Raw genomic sequence first — 16965 nt, forward strand, 5'->3', positions numbered from 1 at the left:
CGTATCAGCTATTTAGACCATTTGGGAGTTACAATGCCAGCACAAACAGCAAGCTGGAGCAATGGAACTAGCACATAAAAAGCATTTAAGAAAAAAAATTTTAAAAATTATATATATATAAAATAGACAAATAAATGACAGTTAGCTTGGAGTCATTTCAAAGCAGATTATCTCTCCTCTAAAATTGTGAAGTTGGTCAATGCCCAAATTTCCACTCATCCAAGAAGCAAGGCTTCCAAACTGCCTCGCCAAAATCCTGACTCCAGCATAGAAGTGCAAGAGCCTGGGTCATTGTTTGGCTAGTGATATTGTCACACCAGCCTAATACCCATGCTTTTTCCCTCCCATTGGATACTGTCTTGTGTTTGAGGTCCACAGCCAGATGTGGAATTATTTATTACTGTTTACTCCCTGAACATTTAAATTAAAAAATATTTTTAGACATACAGCATGGTAACAGGCCCTTCTAGCCTACCAGCCTGTGCCACCTGAATACCCCCATTAGTTTTGAAGGGTGGGAGGAAACCGGGCCACCTGGAGGAAACCCACGCAGAAACAGAGAATGTACAAACTCCGTAAAGACAGCACTGGATCAGGAAATTCTTGAAAGCAAAGAGATTCTGAAACAAATCAGAAAAAGCAAAGCAGGGATTAGGCAGCATCCAAAGAGGTAGAATCAGAGTTGCCATTTAGAAACACGAAAGGGGAAGGCGAAGAAAGAGTAAAATGGAAAGCCGAGGGAGCAATTTGAAAGAGTTGGTCATGGGATAAAAAGATGGCAAAACAGCTGTAGGTGGCACCAGCAATGCATGAGACTCAAGCATGACAAACTTGTCTGGGAACAACCACAAACTCTTATATGGGTCATCACTACCTGTCAAATCATCTGACATGAAAGATTCAGCAGAGATCAGACATAAAAATGGCATTAGACAACACAAGAAACAGGTAAAGTTGTACAAGACATTGGTGAGGCCAAATTTGGAGTATTGTGTCCAGTTCTGGTCACCTAATTAATAGGAAAGTTATCAATAAGATAGAAAGAGCATAGAGATTTACTACGACGTAGCTTGGACTTCAGGAACTGAATTACAGGGAAAGGTAGAATGAAGGGAGATTTGATAGTATACAAAATTATGAGCAGTGTACACAGAGTAAATGCAAGTAGGCTTTTTCCACCGAGGTTAGGTGAGATAAAAAAAAACAGAGGACATGGGTTAAGGGTGAAAGGGGAGAAGTTTAGAGGGAACTTCTTCACAGAACGGTGGGAGTGTGGAACAAGCTGCCAGCTGAAGTGGTGAATGTGGGCTCAATTTCAACATTTAAGAAACATTTGGACAGCTACATGGATCAGATGGGTATGGAGGGCTATGGACTGGGTGCAGGTCAGCGGCACTAGGCCGAATAATATTTTGGCAGACTAGAAGAGCCTGTTTTCTGTGCTGTAATGTTCTATGGTTTGATACATCATTCATCTCCTGATTCTTGCTCTGGTATTCCATAAAGGAGGAGATATGGGAGAATGAATTGGGATTAGCATAGGGTAGCAGAAACAGCTGCTTTATTATTGGCATAAACTCTGTGCTTGAACGGGCCTGTTTCCATTCCACTTGACTCTCTTGGACTCCTTGAAGATTATATCTGATCTCTTGCCATGACCCTGCTTTCTTTTATGTGTTCCCATTGATTTAACAGTGAACCAAGGAAGTGTAGGGACAAGGACTGGAAAGAAAAAGGTTGAGAACCACTGCATTAGAGTATTACTGTATTCTGGTTTTCTACTTTCTCACCAAAGCAATAATTTTTTTTTCATGCCATGAACTACATCCCCGCTATTCAAAGTTTTCATCTCCATGAAGCTCCTCAGAAAACAAACACTCAGTGTTGTATCCTGATCAACTTGCATTAATTGGGCTCCTCATCCAAATCATCCATGTGGATTTCAAACAGCTGGGCCCCAGCACTGATTCCACATTTGTCAGACTCACAAGCCAAAAACAACTGCACCGATTCTTCTTTTCCTATCTGTGGACCAACAGTCCATCTATGCCAGGATATTGACCTCTCAAAATGCTATTTTTGTTTAATAATCTCATGTTGCACCTTGCTGATAGCCCACTCCAAGCACAACACCAAACAGTGGTTCTCAACCTTTTTCTTTCCACTCACATACCACTTTAAGTAATCCCTCTGCCATTGGTGCTCTGTGATTAGTAAGGGATTGCTTAAGGTGGTATGTGAGTGGGAAGGTTGAGAATCACTGCTCTAGACCTAATTATTACTGAAATATTTTGCTTGAGAAAAATTGTCATTGGCTCGTTTCCTTTGGAGTTATGAAACTGTGCACAGAACAAGTCAATTAGGTACAATTAAAAGTGGTTTTCAAACTTTTTCTTTCTATCCACATACCACCTTAAGCAATCCCTTACTAATCACAGAGCACCTATGGCATGGGAAATTCTTAAAGTGGTATGTGAGTGGGAAGATTGAGAATCACTGCTCTAGACCTAATTATTACTGAAATATTTTGCTTGAGAAAAATTGTCATTGGCTCGTTTCCTTTGGAGTTATGAAACTGTGCACAGAACAAGTCAATTAGGTACAATTAAAAGTGGTTTTCAAACTTTTTCTTTCTATCCACATACCACCTTAAGCAATCCCTTACTAATCACAGAGCACCTATGGCATGGGAAATTCTTAAAGTGGTATGTGAGTTGAAAAAGGTTGAGAACCACTGTGACTAACCAGATTAAATGGTCCAAACCTTTTATTTTGATGTCCTGCTACCATTTCCTGAATACTGCTCGAGGACTTTCCTAACTGAGATCAAGCCATCTGGTTGGTAGTTTCCTGTTATCTCTATCCCTTCTAATTGTGGGATTACATTTGCAACTGCCTGATGTGTTATATGGATTGTGACTGGCAATTTGTGGGCAAGATCCAAGAAATAGTGTGATAATGACAGAATAATGAGTCTGAATAATATTGGCTGTAATCTTAAACCTGGTCAGGTCACCAGAATGATCGATAAGCAGCCCCTGGCCAAAATGTTGACTGACTACTTCTACCCACTGATCTGACCCGATGAGTCCCTCCAATGTCTGCAGTTTTGGTACTGTAATCCACATCAACCTGAAAGAGCAACACTTGAAATATTTGAGTGCCCGCGGAACTAATAGGCTCAGGTTTCTACAGTGTAACTTGACCTGAGAGATAAAATTTCACCCAACAAGCCACAGACATTGGGAAAGTTCCTGAGGAGAAACTTGGCCACAAAATACTGGAGGAACTCAGTGGGTCAGGTAGTACCCAGACAGTCCCCCAACCCCAAGATGTAAATTACACCACAGTGTGCGGTGAGAGGTAGAATCTACAGAACGACAATGGGGATGGGGAAGAATAAAATGGGATTAGTGTAAATGAGTTTGTGGGTGAGCAGCAATTCTGTGGCGTAAATGGCCTTTCTCCCTGCTGCACGACACAATGGTTCAGGGAAGTGAAACATGAAAGCCCACAGATGCTACGATGTCTGCTTTTTGCTCATACCTTGAATGCTTAAAACATTGGTTATATATCTTTACCTCAAATAGATGCTGAGAGGCCGACCAAGTTCCTCCAACATTTGTGTTTTCACTATGATGGCACAGGGAACTTTGTGTCAACTTTCTTTGCTGGGTTGTGAATTGAAACAGGGCAAAGGTGTAATGAGTTTTCTGTTTCAATGGGACTGCACATTAGAGTTTGTCTTCAGTGAGTCAGATCTCATTAAATTGCACATGCACTTCCAACACCAACAGCTCATTTGTCATCAATGGAAAAACCACGCTAGTGGGGTAAGACTTGGCTTGCTTGTCTTGATCGCTGGGCATGACTTTGCAAGATCGTTCCAATTTCTATGGTGCAATCGTTTAGGATGCTTCCTACCACCTTCAAGTGGTTTTAAACATTCTTGTCCACATATTTAACTGCCATTAATATAAAACCACCTACTGGTGCATTCTCAACTTACTTAGCACTCCCTACAGTTAATCAGTAGTGAAAGGGCGGCCTCTTGTGGCAGCACAGATGGTAGCAGGAAAACAAAACTAAATCAATTGCACCAAGGTACAGGAAATGCAGGAAGAGCACAGCTGGTCACGCAGCATCCATTGAAGGTAAAGATAGGTAAAGAAGTGCTCAGGACCAATATTATATCTTTACCTCCTATGAACGCTGCGAGACCGGGTGAGTTCCTCCAGCATTTGTGTTTTGACTACAATACATCAGCAGACTTTTGTATTTCACTCAATTGAGCCAAGACAATTCTTCATTTCTCAGATTGGTTACTCTTTGAGCACTCAGGGTGACATTGTGAGTTTACAGCCAGTTCATGAATTGAACCATTCACTGAGCAACAAAAGTGACTCAGGACATTTGACAAGAGCATTATCAAACAATAAAACTTAAGTCTTGGAAGAGGACTTAAGATCAAAAAAAAATACAAGTTCGATGAAGCATCCTAAAGGATGTGGATTTAGGAAATGAATATTTGGTGGGATAGTGGTTCTTGCTGGGATCTCGGGTGGATGTGAGAAAGGTTGGAGTTGCCAGGTGAGAGGTAGACAAGAGAGCATCAGAGGAAAAAGCTTAGGGGCAGCAAAGACCTGAATGAGGCAATCAACAAATGGTAAGAGGAATCGGGAGATAGGCAATGTTAGGAGGCAAAAATTAATAGACCGGGTATTGGAAGATGCAGCCATGTATTCAGCTTGGAGGTCGTATCACAGAGAACTTCATTACAGGTAAATGAACAATGAATTTAGCAGGAATGAACCATTCTAGAAAGACATTTATTATGACACAGTCATTGATTGCCAAGTGACAAATGCATCCACTTCATCTTGATTTATTGTAATTATAAATAAACATCAAGATGTACGATTGTCATGAATTTTCATGTTACAAACATGTAATGAACCAGCCTCCTCTAATCTCCAGAAAGCTGACACCCAGGTTTAGCGCAGGAAACTCCACACACCACCAGAGTAATGAAGTTTTCCAAAACCACACTTTTTTTTTTGTAAAAAAAGGCAAAATGGAAAACATTGCTTCAAAGCTCGAAACCTGGCTGACTGCTGTTCATTTGTGGGAGGCAGTTAACATTTTGAGGAGGTTGGGGATATTCTGGTTTGCCTTCAGAAGCTCCCTTGTACAAATTTTAATGACGTTTAGCAGCCTGCCGCTCAACAAACTAATGGACGGAAACATACATGTCAGTCCTCGCTGTCCACAAAGCCAGGAGAAAATCTAAAGGGTGTTCAAAAGGAAACATTATGCCAGATGATGCCTTTCACACACCTGGCAGTTTCCATTTCAATGTTTTGCATAATGCCTGTGTTCATCACGGAAAAGCCAGGTTAGCAGGCAAATCCCAGCTCCCCCCCCCCCACCAAAATCAGGACGTCTGCAATTGCCACCCCACTCCTCGACCACTGGATTTCAAGAAACTTCCGAGCTCTGAGGTAGCCCGCCTTCAGCCATCCAGAGCGAGGCAGGCATGGCGTTGTGCAGCATCCTGCTGTGGATCCGACGCAGCCGCAGGAGGTAGAGGAGGATGGACAGGAGGACCACCAGGAAGCAGACAAAGAATAAATAATGGTTGTAGACAAAGGAGAAGCCCCTCCAGTGTGTGTGGCTCCCTTTGAAGGTGTCCTGTTGAATGTCCCTGTTGACATCAAGACAAAGAGAATGAGAGGAAATAATGGCCAAAACAATTAAAAGAGCCCCTGATTAGTGTACTGACTTCAGACCCAAGAGTGGTCTTGCGCTGAATATGTACTTCAAGCTTTTTAGAATTTGGCAATAAAATAAACTTGGATTATCAGAGAAATTAAAGTAAGAGAGTAAACTTGTAAGAATATTCTTCAAGTATATTTAAAAAAAACAAAGATAATTGTAAATTTCAATCAGAAATGTGAGGATTTAAAGAGGAGCAAAGGAATATTACATTTAGACAAACAGCATGGTAACAGGCCCTTCTGGCCCCTGCACCCAATTGACCTACAACCTCTATACATTCTGAACAGTTAGAGGAAACACAGGGAGAACGTACTCCTTACAGATAGTGCCAGATTCAAACCCGGGTCACATGACATTGTAAGAGCATAATGCAGAGCAATCAGTTCTATCTCATGGAAGAGATCCAAAATAACAAGCTGGAATTGCAAATTTAGGAAGATTCAACTAAAATGAAGAATTAAAGGAAACTAGTATTAGCAAAACAAAAATATAGCATTGGAGGGATTAATGCAACCAAAACCTAACATATCCACAGGAACTGATATTCTGCATCCCAGACTACGAAAAGAAGCATTCATTAACTAAATAGCTATTCTTGAAATTCCAGAATGGCTCCTGCAGGTTGGAAGGTGACAAATATATACATCAATATTTAAAAAAAATGAAGGGAAAAAAAAGATAGGCTAGCCTAACATCAGTCGTAAGGCTAAGATCTGTGAAAAGTTATGATCAGTCAATATATCAATGGGATTAGACAAAACCATCATGGAGTTATGAAAGGGAACTAGTATTTGACAAATGCATTTTTGTTGAAGTTGCGAACAAGAGGATGAGATCTTTGGATATTCATACAATCTTTGATAGAGTGAAAGTGAAGAGGTTAGTATGCAAATTGGGGTAATATATTGGCCTAGATTTTTACAATATAGACCAATGATTTTGAATAGACAGCCAAATGTAATCGTTCTAAGTTAAAGGTAAAGGTTCCATTATTGGAACGTAATACTACGTTTAGAATGTAACAGACATAAAATTGTCGCCACTCTGTCCAGCTCCCCTCACTTACAGCACCTGGTGCTTCTAGGCAGTCTCCCCTCCAAGTACTGAGCCTGCTTAGCTTCCAAGATCAGACAACCTCAGACCTATTCAGGCTATTAGGTGCTATTAGCTAATGACATTAAACTGGGTGGACTAACCTGACATGAACAAATAGATGGCAGAGGCAGTTACGTCGTGATTTGGAGTTATGCACTTTGATAGGAGAAAGAGAATGGCAAAATTTACATGGTGATATATTAGGGAAATATCTTTGCACACCTGTTGTCGAAAGCAAACATGCAGATACAGCAGTTAAGATGGCAAACAGCATGTTTGCTTTCGACAACACATGTACAAGGACTTTTCCCTATTATATCACCATTTAAATTCTCCCATCATTTCAAAAGGTCTCGAGTACGAGACCAAGGATACCTTACTACAATTGTTAAATATTCTGGTAATACCAAACTGGAATAAAGAACAGGTGACTTCTGTGTTCTGGCCATTCAGGTAATGGAAATTCACCTTCCAAGAATTCACAAATCAATACCCAAAATTTGAGATATGGAACAAAATTTGCTCTCAGAACTTGTAGGGAAATAAAGACAAACAATACTTATATTTTTGTCAACTTGCAACTCATAATGCGTAGACCTTCATGTTACTGAAAACTATTATAGAAACAGAGGTTGTCTGATCTCTTTCCATAAGGCAATGGAGAAAATTGATGAGTAAACCTTCAACAAGTCTCACCTCAAAGGCAAGTAACGAGTGCGGTAAAGAATTGCTCCAAGTGTCCACTGAACTTCCTTATCGTAGACCAATTGAGCCGTTTTCAAGTTGGTGTAGTTCACAGGGAAGGAAAACCCATGATGGAGAACCGCGTGCATCCATGCCGACTTGAAACACTGATACCTGAAATTAATGCACACGGTACTTACAGATCTATTTTGCCAAGCTTTCGAGTTGTCTTACAATGGAAAACGAAATAAGATAATTCTTTCTCCCCAGATCAAAGTGAGGAAATAAAAAATATTAATGTATGAAGTTAACCACTGATAACTCAATATCCAATTGTTTAGAAACTCTGTTGGTGCTACTCCTTGCTCACTCAGTCTGCAATCTGAGGGCTTGGAGTTCAGGCATAGAACATAGCCATGGACAACATCTTGATTATGGTTAATGCGTAAAATAGCTGGAGAAATTCAGCAGACCCTGTGGCATCATTGAGTGGCAAAGATATGTAACCAACATTTCAGGCCTGAGCCCTTTGTCAAGACCTCTTGCATGAATAAAAAGCCGGAAGGAGGTGGAAAGAAAAGGGCAGGGGGAGGAGCACAGATTAACAAGCAAGAGGTCATAGGAGGACATGGATAGGAGGGCAGGAGAGAATAGCTAAGAATTAATCAGGGGAGGGGACTGGCTCTGTGAACGTGGAGCTGGAGGAATGTCCACTATGGCCTCTTGCCCATTGGCCTGTGCTCAAGGTCTTCAACCTTGAAGGACTCAGACCCAAAATAGGAGTTATACAGTACATCTCTTCCTCCTATAGACACTGTGAGACCTGGAGTTCCTCCAGCATGTGTTTTTCTTTATTAACATCTCTCAAAGTTCATCTACATCTACCACTGAGAAAGACAAATGGAACATGCTACATGGGACCAAAGCCACCTCCCAACTTGGAAATCCTTCATCATTGCTAGGTCACAATCATAAAATTCCCTAACTTATAGAAGGACATCACCACCATCTTCTCAAAGGCATTTAGGGACAAGATTATCTTGACCAGTGAGGTGCACATTCATTCAACAAACAATGCTATTAGTTGCTGCAAGCTGCAGGTATGGAGATCTCAGAACACAGTTTTATTTTAAATTCTCTCTTTAGTGGGATTTCAAGCATCGCACCCAAGGGTAATGAATGCGGAAAGGAAATACATTCTGATTCTGTCTGTGAACCACAAGATAACGATCCTTTCTGGAAATTGCACAATTGAAAGTAAGAGTATTCTCAGGCAACTGACAAATGCACTCCACTCGAGAACACTTTCAAAGGGTCAGGGGTTTTAACAGTCCACACGGGGCTGGCAGTGCATGACCTACCTAATCCACACTGTGCTACAGCTGTACAAGGGGGAAAAAAGTGTGATACAGGAATGAAAGTCCACATCAAGCTTTACAAGCACCATTAAACACTTACTTCAGTCTGTGCAGGTCTGCATGAGAGGAATACAAGCCACGGTCATAGCGTTCCTTCAGGACTGTCCACTTTGTTGCACAATAATCCTACAAAAACATACAACAGTTTTGTGTTTGTGCCAGCACTTCAGTCCAACCAGTCCCATTCCCCTGTTCTTAATGTACACATCTACAACTTTACACAAAATATGTTTTAAAGACTACTAATGAATCTGTATTGATTGCCTCAGAAGATTTTTTTAAATTTAGACAGAAAGCAAGTTTTTTAAAAAACAGGCCATTTTAGCCCACGAGCCCAATTTACACCCCATTAAGCTACACCTCTGGTATCTTTTGAATGGTGGGAGGAAACTGGAGCCCCCTGAGAAAACCCATGCAAACACGGGGAGAATGTACAAACTCCTTTACAGACAGCACAGGACTCAAACCCCGGTCCAATCCCAATCGCTGGTACTGCAAAGGTGTTGCATCAACCTCTACGCCAACCATGTCACTCTTATGTCTTAATCTTAATCACTTGCTAAGTGCTATTGCTCATGTTCTTTTGTCAGTGACAAAGCTATTGTCTCTGGCGACTGATCCTGCTGCCACAACCATAGGTCCATTTTGTTTCATCTATCACACCAGGACAAGGAGCTGTGGTCATTTGGAGAAATTAAGCCCACTCCATCATTTATTAGAATTAGAACAATTTAATTTTCCATCGACACCTTCAATCAATAACTTTGGTTTTAAAATGCATTTGTCAAATCTTCCTTCAACTTTCTCTGCTGTCAGGGGACAGTGAGGAGAGCGCTAGATAAATTAACAGAATGGTACAAACAAGGGGGCTTACAGCTACCAAACTTTGAATTATTATAGAGCAGCACAATTAAGATATCTATCAGATTTTTATCAAACAAAGGAAAAACCAGATTGGACCAGGTTAGAGCTAGATAAAATAGGGGAGAAGGTACCAGAACACATACTTTATAAGTGGGATGAAAAACTGGTGCAACATAGAAATTCACCAGTACTGCACCATCTGCTCAACATTTGGAAGAAGATTCACATAGAAAGGAAAAAACAAATTACCAACTACCAAAATTATTATTGACACAAAATCAACTAATCCCTTTCACAATAGATAACCTTTCCTTTAGAGAATGGGAGAGAAAAGGGATCAAAAGAATAGAAAATTGTTTTTTGGGAAATAATTTATTATCTTTTGACCAAATGACGTACAGATATGGAATAACTCACGGTACAATGTTTGGATATACCAACTGAAAACCTACTTAAAGGACAAATTGGGAAGCGGGCTGAGGTTACCAGAAGGAAGCAGCTTTGAATATGTGATTACAGACACAATGATAATTAAAAGATTTATAACAAACATGTACATCAAGCTGCAAGAGAAAGAGAACGATGAAATAAGATGTAAACCCAAAAAGTGGGAACAAGATCTAAATATAAAGATAAAAAATGAAATATGGGAAAAGCTATGCTCCGGAACTATGAGAAATACAATAAACACGAGGTTACGCATGATACAGTAGTTAAATAAATGGGACCCAACAGTATCAGATAGATGTTTTTCCACTGTATGGAAACAGGAACAACAGTACATGCAATTTGGGCATATGAGAAAGTGGAAAAGTTTGGGGAAGATCTAAATCAGGTATTAAATAAAATCACAAAAAGCAACATACCAAAAAATCCAGAGATCTTTCTTCTAAGTAATATAAGAAATAAAGAATTAGGCCTCAAACTGGATGAAGCACAAAAAAGATTTATTATGATAGCCTTACCTGTAGCAAAAAAATGTATAATGTCAACCTGGAAATCAGAAGAGAGCCTGAGATTACAGCAATGGTACAGAGAAATTAATAAATGTATTCCATTGGAAAAAATAACAATTTAAAAAATAAAGTCACGTTATTTGAACAAATTTGGGAACCATGCATGGAACACAACAGAGAGGGCCTACTGTGGACCTCCACCCCCTAAAATGATAGAATGAGAAGACAATGAAATGAACTGACCCAGTGTGTAAAAGTAGATGACACAATTTTCTTGTTTATTTTCACTGTGTGATGACATTGCTTAATGGGTTTATTGTACTGTATATGTTGAAAAGGGGAAAAAAATGACACTGTGTATATTCAAGAGGGAAATGTTTGTGTGTATTTTGGTTAATGTGATTCATAGTGTGAAAAATAAAAAATATAAAAATTAAAAAAAAACTTTCTCTGCTGTCCAGTCTACCTAATTATTCGGACCTTTCAAATTGTCACTTGCACTTTTCCAAAGGATTAGAAAAAACTTCCAGTGCAAGCTAAGCTTAAGATACAAGTACAGCATGGAAAGAAAATGGCTTGGTGCAAAGCAGTCAGAAGCAAAAAGGCTAACTGACTAGAACTGGACCATCATTTCCCTCCCCCAGAAAGTCAACTGAGTTTACAAGATGCTGGTTTATAAATGAATGTACATCTTGCAAGAGCTTGTCATTCTCTGGCCCACGGAAAGAAATGTGAAAATAACCAATACTGTTTTTTCCAGTGATGCTAATTCAGTGAGAACACCCGAGACAACAACACTTCTCTTTGAAATCAGATTATGGGATTCTGTCTCCAGCATAGAGATGTGCTCAGCTTTTTTTTAAAAAAATCTCCTCCCAACAAAGCCACTTCTGACAGTGCATCCTTTCTGCAGTAAATGAACTGCAACCTCAGGCTACTTTGTCCTCCAACCTCTGGAGTGACAGGTACCCATAAACTGACATAAAATTATATTATCCGGTCGGGGCATTACAGAGTGACATGGTTGGCACAACTCTGTTTAAGCACCAGCAATTGGGACCGGGGTCCGAATCCCTTGGTGCCTGTAAAGGAGTTAGTTATTGCTCCCCATCTCTGGGTTTTCTCTGGGAGCTCCAGTTTCCTCCCACTTTGAAATGTACCAGGGGTTGCAGACTAATTGATCGGCACAGGTCCGTAGGTTGAAATGGCCTGTTACCCTGCTGAATGTCTAAATTTAAAAATTCCCTCCCCCTGACCACAGTGTAACAATCCAGATGTACACTTAAACATATCAGAGATATGAAATTCAGCTCAGTACCTTAGCAGCCTTCATGAATTTTGCAACGTTGTAATGACCACCCATGCGCAAGACATCTTCAGTGCAGTAAAAGAATTCAGAAAAACCATAAAATTCACTGTTTTTGTAATCTACAGGAGGTTGGTAGACCCCACTGAGGGATGTTGAAGTCTCATTAGTTTTATTTAATAAGGGGCTTATCACTTCCCGACACCAATCAAAATCTCCCAGTCCACGCAAATACACGGTGCGCCCATCTTGATGAATTTCATCCTTGATGTCTAATGGCAAACAAGGGTCCAAGTAGGGGATTTCTTCAGTTGTGCCGGTCTTCTGTCCCAGCAACCTGCAGAAGATTTTTTTTTAAATTTAAAATGCTTACATCTTTACTTCTCCTCTCCTGAAGTTGTAACATTTACAGTCAATCCAACAACAAAAAAATTAAATTTTTAAATTTAGACATACTTACGGCCCAAGTACCCCAATTAACCTACAATCCCCAATTGCTTTGAAATTACCTTGTTTATTTTTCTAGATCATAACCACGCCCAACTTTTAGTGCTTGGAGGATCACTTCTGCAAGCTTGCCGCACGAAAGCTGCCAGGCAGACTCATTAAATAATGCCGGGGGCATACTTACACAAGGCTAACCAATGAGACTGCCCAATATGGACTTGCTTAATCTGGCCCCAGTGTTGACTGCTCTTATTCCTTCAGGTTTATTGCTCTTATGGCCATCCTCATCTCCCCCACTAATGTTGCTTTCAACTTCCACCCTGCCAATTGCCTATCTGATGACTCAATCCCCTTTCCATCCACACCGTGCCACCAACCCCACCACCACATCTACTCATTTTGCACCAGAACCCAAAAGCACAAAATCAGAGGATATTCTACTACACACAGGCAGGACAGTTAGCCTAGCGGTTAGTGTGACGCTGTTACAGTGCCACCAACTCAGGTTCAAATCCGGCGCTATCTGGAAGGAGTTTGTATGTTCTCCCCATGTGGTTTCCTGTGCTCCGATTTCCTCCCTCTCTTCAAAAATGTACAGGGATTGTAAGTTAATCGGGTGTAATTGGGTGGCATGGACTCATGGGCCAGAAGGGCCTGTTACCAGGCTGCATGCCTACATTTTAAAAAAAAACACTTTGGATCTTGTGCGTGGCAAACATCTGATGCTAGTCAGTGCTCCAAGCCACGTTCTCTGTATGGGTATCTTTTCTCTCTCAAATTAAGCATTCAATGGATAATGTCCCTTGTCTTGCCATGAACACATCATGATTAGATTTAGCAGTGCACAGGACAAGGCATTTGAACAGCCCAAGTTATGTGTGCTGCAGCTGACATCATCTCACCCCATCTGCAAACCCTTCTACTTCCTTCCCTCACAAACTGATCCATATTCCCTGAAATTTATAACTGAAAGTTTTGGAAGCTTGTGTGAGTTTCACATTCTCAGCATTCTTCATGCCGGAAGTCTCTCAATTCCCTACAGGATTTGGGGATTACACTAATGAGTTCTGGACTTGCTCAGAAACCAAAACTCCTCCTTGGGTTCTACCGTGGAGACTTATGCTCAAGATTTTGACTGTCAAATTCAACTTTTAAGAGGAGGAAACTCATTTGATTCCATCAAACAGGCCTAATAATCCATTTAACCAAGCCCACATGTGTGAATCTCTCCTCAAATGGTCCAAATACCTGTTTGTTAACGTGGTCTTGTAGACTATCTGTTCCTCATAGCGCTGCCTGGCAGCATTCCCACCAAAACCCAGAAACGTGGTGACATAGACTCTGTATACATGTTCAGTGTGATGGGCATCACAACCCAGGTTGAACTCTGCCAGCAGGCTCTTGGCCACCTCCTCCTGTTCAAAGTGTGAGAAAACACAAGCACACGACTTTATTGTGTGCCCAGACATTTCACCATGCTGCTCAAATCACCAAGCACAAATAGCAAGCAGCATTAAGTATAGCAGCAATTTAAGTTAATCAGGAAGTTAGTTGAAGGTGAAATGGAAATAAACACCTATGATACCCAGTAGAAAACCATTGCCTTTACTGTGACTGAAGCTTGAATAAAACGTGCATCTAATGAGACCATGAGATAACAAGGTGGGAAGAAGCTAACAGCACTGGGACCTTATGAATGATAGCACAAGTAGGGTATCTCAGTAATCGAAGAGATCAAGGATTGACAAAAACATAAATGTCAGAGAAGAATGGGAATTGGAATCAAAAGAGGAATAAAGATTGAATAAAGGGAGAATGTAGGAGGGGGAATGAGAAGCACATTGAGATCTCAAGGTCCCAAAAGGAAAAATCTTCCTTTCTCCTGACAGTCAAGTGCAGGAAAAGTGATTTTTATTTTTACAACACCTTCATACAAACTTTCTGGAAAAAACAAACGTGCTTGGACTGCTCACATAAAGAGCACAATCCAGAATTCAACATCTTGACTACACCTCAAGGCCATTTTCCTGCCCAATCCCTATTTCCCTTTCTGTCCAAAGCACTATTAAACTTTTGGTTTTATATATACACTCAATGGCTGAACTACCTCTCTTTTGGGACTGCAGCACTTTCCTCCTGCTCGGTGCAGTCAAGGCTCGGGGGGGGGGGGGGGGGGGGGGGGAGCTGAATTTACAGTGAGCAAAGACAATATTTCACTAATTTGGGGAAATGACCTTGTGCTCAAGGCCTTAATGACCAACACATCACTTGCTATGTGTTGATGGCCATTTAATACAGGGCCATAATACAGAACAAGTATTGACAGAAACTTCCAGAGTTCATTCAAATATATTCAAGTGACAACCAGATCTGGACCTTCCAACTTGTTACAAAATCTTCCATGCTCTCATCCCTCTCCACGTCCAGTCGTACAACCCTCAAGACCTCCATGGTCTTGTGCTTTAATCCACCTCGTCTCTAAGCTTTGGAAGCACCTTCCTAGGTCAGTCTCAAAGTTTCTGACACCTCTGAGCTTCTTTTCATACACTGAAATCTTCCATTTTTGCTTGGCAGCTTACCTGTGAAGCATATTGGACCCTTATGCATTCGTTAAGAACGAATTGTCATAGTTCTCAATCTATCACAAATCATCTGAATGTAATCCTCTAAACTCTTAACTCCAATGCAGCCACATTCAAAATGTTCGACCTAAAATGTTAACTCATTTTCTCTTTTCACAGATGTGGCCCTAATCTGCTGACAGCATGACCTTATTTTAGATTTATAGCATCAGCAGGTTTTTTTGCCTTTATTATCTCCACTCCCATTATTCAAGTTCTATCATCGATAAGGATCTTACGGAAATGCATGTCAAAATGCACACCTATACTTTGATCTATGTTGTTCATCCCAATGAAAACAATTCTTCCCAACCCATAATACACTCCAACACATTTCTCTTACCCACCTATATCCACTCTGCCCCACTCTTCACTGCTGCCTCCCCACATCCAGAGTGAGAGCATGCTTCTTCTGCTATTATTCCTGTTTGCAAAGAATATTTCCCATAATGGGGATTTTGAATTATCGTATATACTCATGTACAAGTCTAAATTTCTAAACCATTTTTAAAAAAATGTTAAATTTATGGGGTTGACTATTACATGGATACTACTTTTTAGGGGCTGAAATTCACTCGAGAATCCAAAATACCTTATCAGTAGCAAAAGTGCAAATGATCTCTTAACGTATAAAGAACAAAAACACAATGAATTATAGTAATAATAAAGTTTGTGCATCAAAACACATGTCCTACCACTGTAAGTATCTACGTGGTCAGAAGCTCTGGTCTGCGGGTGGCTGGGAAGCAGAGGGGAGAGGTCATGACTGAGGTGTTAGGAGCTTCAGCCTGCAGGTGGCCAAAGCCAAGGTGAGAGACTAGGGTCGACTTTTCCTCAAGACAGATGAAGAATTCCAGATTTTTTGGACAAAATTATGGAATCGACTTTTACATGAGTTATGTACGGTAGTCAAAATCATATCTGATTCATGAGATTAATTTAAAAATAAAACAGACATTTCAAGAAACTGACGAAACATGTTCCATTAGATCAAAAAAAGTAATAGCCCATTAATTTTCATACAGCATGCACACAGGCGTCAGCGAGTTCTGATCTGGAATCACAAATCCAGTACCCAACATACAAAGCAAAAAACACAAGGCTTCAATGAAATAAAGTTAAAAAAAAAATAGGGTAGGGAATATGATTTCAAAGAAGACAAGCAAAATAAAAGAAAGTTGGACAGATAATAACCTGTTGTGAAGAGGCAAAGCTTACAGTTTTGGGAACTTCATAGGCTATCTGAGTGGAAACTCCACCCATGTCTAGTACACCAGTTGTCCTCTTGCGGACAACAGACGCCTGGGTTTCAGTGCCTGGGACGTTGACTTCCACCACTGAATCTTCCCCTGTATGAATTCAGAAAGGAACAAGAGTTTAGATGACATTTTTTTGGAAGGCCATCACATAAACCTTGCATGCATTATTGAAACCCCACGCTAGAGAATCAATTTTATTTGTCCTCCCACTGCCTGGAATATCGTTTGGTTTGGATCTGCTATGTAGAACCAAGGAAATTCCTACAGCACTTGCTAACCTCACCATGGTGACCATGGAGGTAAAGGACATCAGGTGCAGGAAAATGCCTCCACTTGAGATTCCCATTGAAGTTGTGAACAATCCTGACTTTGAAATACATATCAAAATTGATATGCTGTGCAATTGGATCCTGGATTACCTCACCTCCAGACCACAATCAGCGAGAATTGGTAAGAACATCTCCTCCACAATCTCCCTCAGCCCTGGAGAACCACAGGGCTGCATTCTTAGCACCCCTACCATACTCATTATATACC

General features: G+C 40.6%; 1 protein-coding gene across 9 annotated transcripts in view; it reads right to left on the reverse strand.

The window, feature by feature from the left end:
• The window catches only part of entpd4 (ectonucleoside triphosphate diphosphohydrolase 4), a 36503-nt gene that overhangs the window by 1607 nt on the left and 17931 nt on the right, over positions 1 to 16965 (reverse strand). For 6 of the 9 annotated variants that reach the window (XM_069917972.1, XM_069917976.1, XM_069917975.1 and 3 more), the window contains 6 exons: positions 16364 to 16518; positions 13797 to 13963; positions 12114 to 12438; positions 9016 to 9101; positions 7570 to 7731; positions 4811 to 5704 (listed from right to left, as the gene is read on the reverse strand). In XM_069917972.1, the coding sequence (XP_069774073.1) occupies positions 5479 to 5704; positions 7570 to 7731; positions 9016 to 9101; positions 12114 to 12438; positions 13797 to 13963; positions 16364 to 16518 (1121 nt within the window). In that variant the 3' untranslated portion in view covers positions 4811 to 5478. Of the gene's footprint in view, positions 1 to 4810; positions 5705 to 7569; positions 7732 to 9015; positions 9102 to 12113; positions 12439 to 13796; positions 13964 to 16363; positions 16519 to 16965 lie in introns of those variants that run through there. The other 3 variants (XM_069917971.1, XM_069917974.1, XM_069917977.1) reach the window with 2 other exon arrangements.

Source organism: Narcine bancroftii, chromosome 2 (genome assembly GCF_036971445.1).
Source record: "Narcine bancroftii isolate sNarBan1 chromosome 2, sNarBan1.hap1, whole genome shotgun sequence".
Taxonomy (NCBI): Eukaryota; Metazoa; Chordata; class Chondrichthyes; order Torpediniformes; family Narcinidae; genus Narcine; species Narcine bancroftii.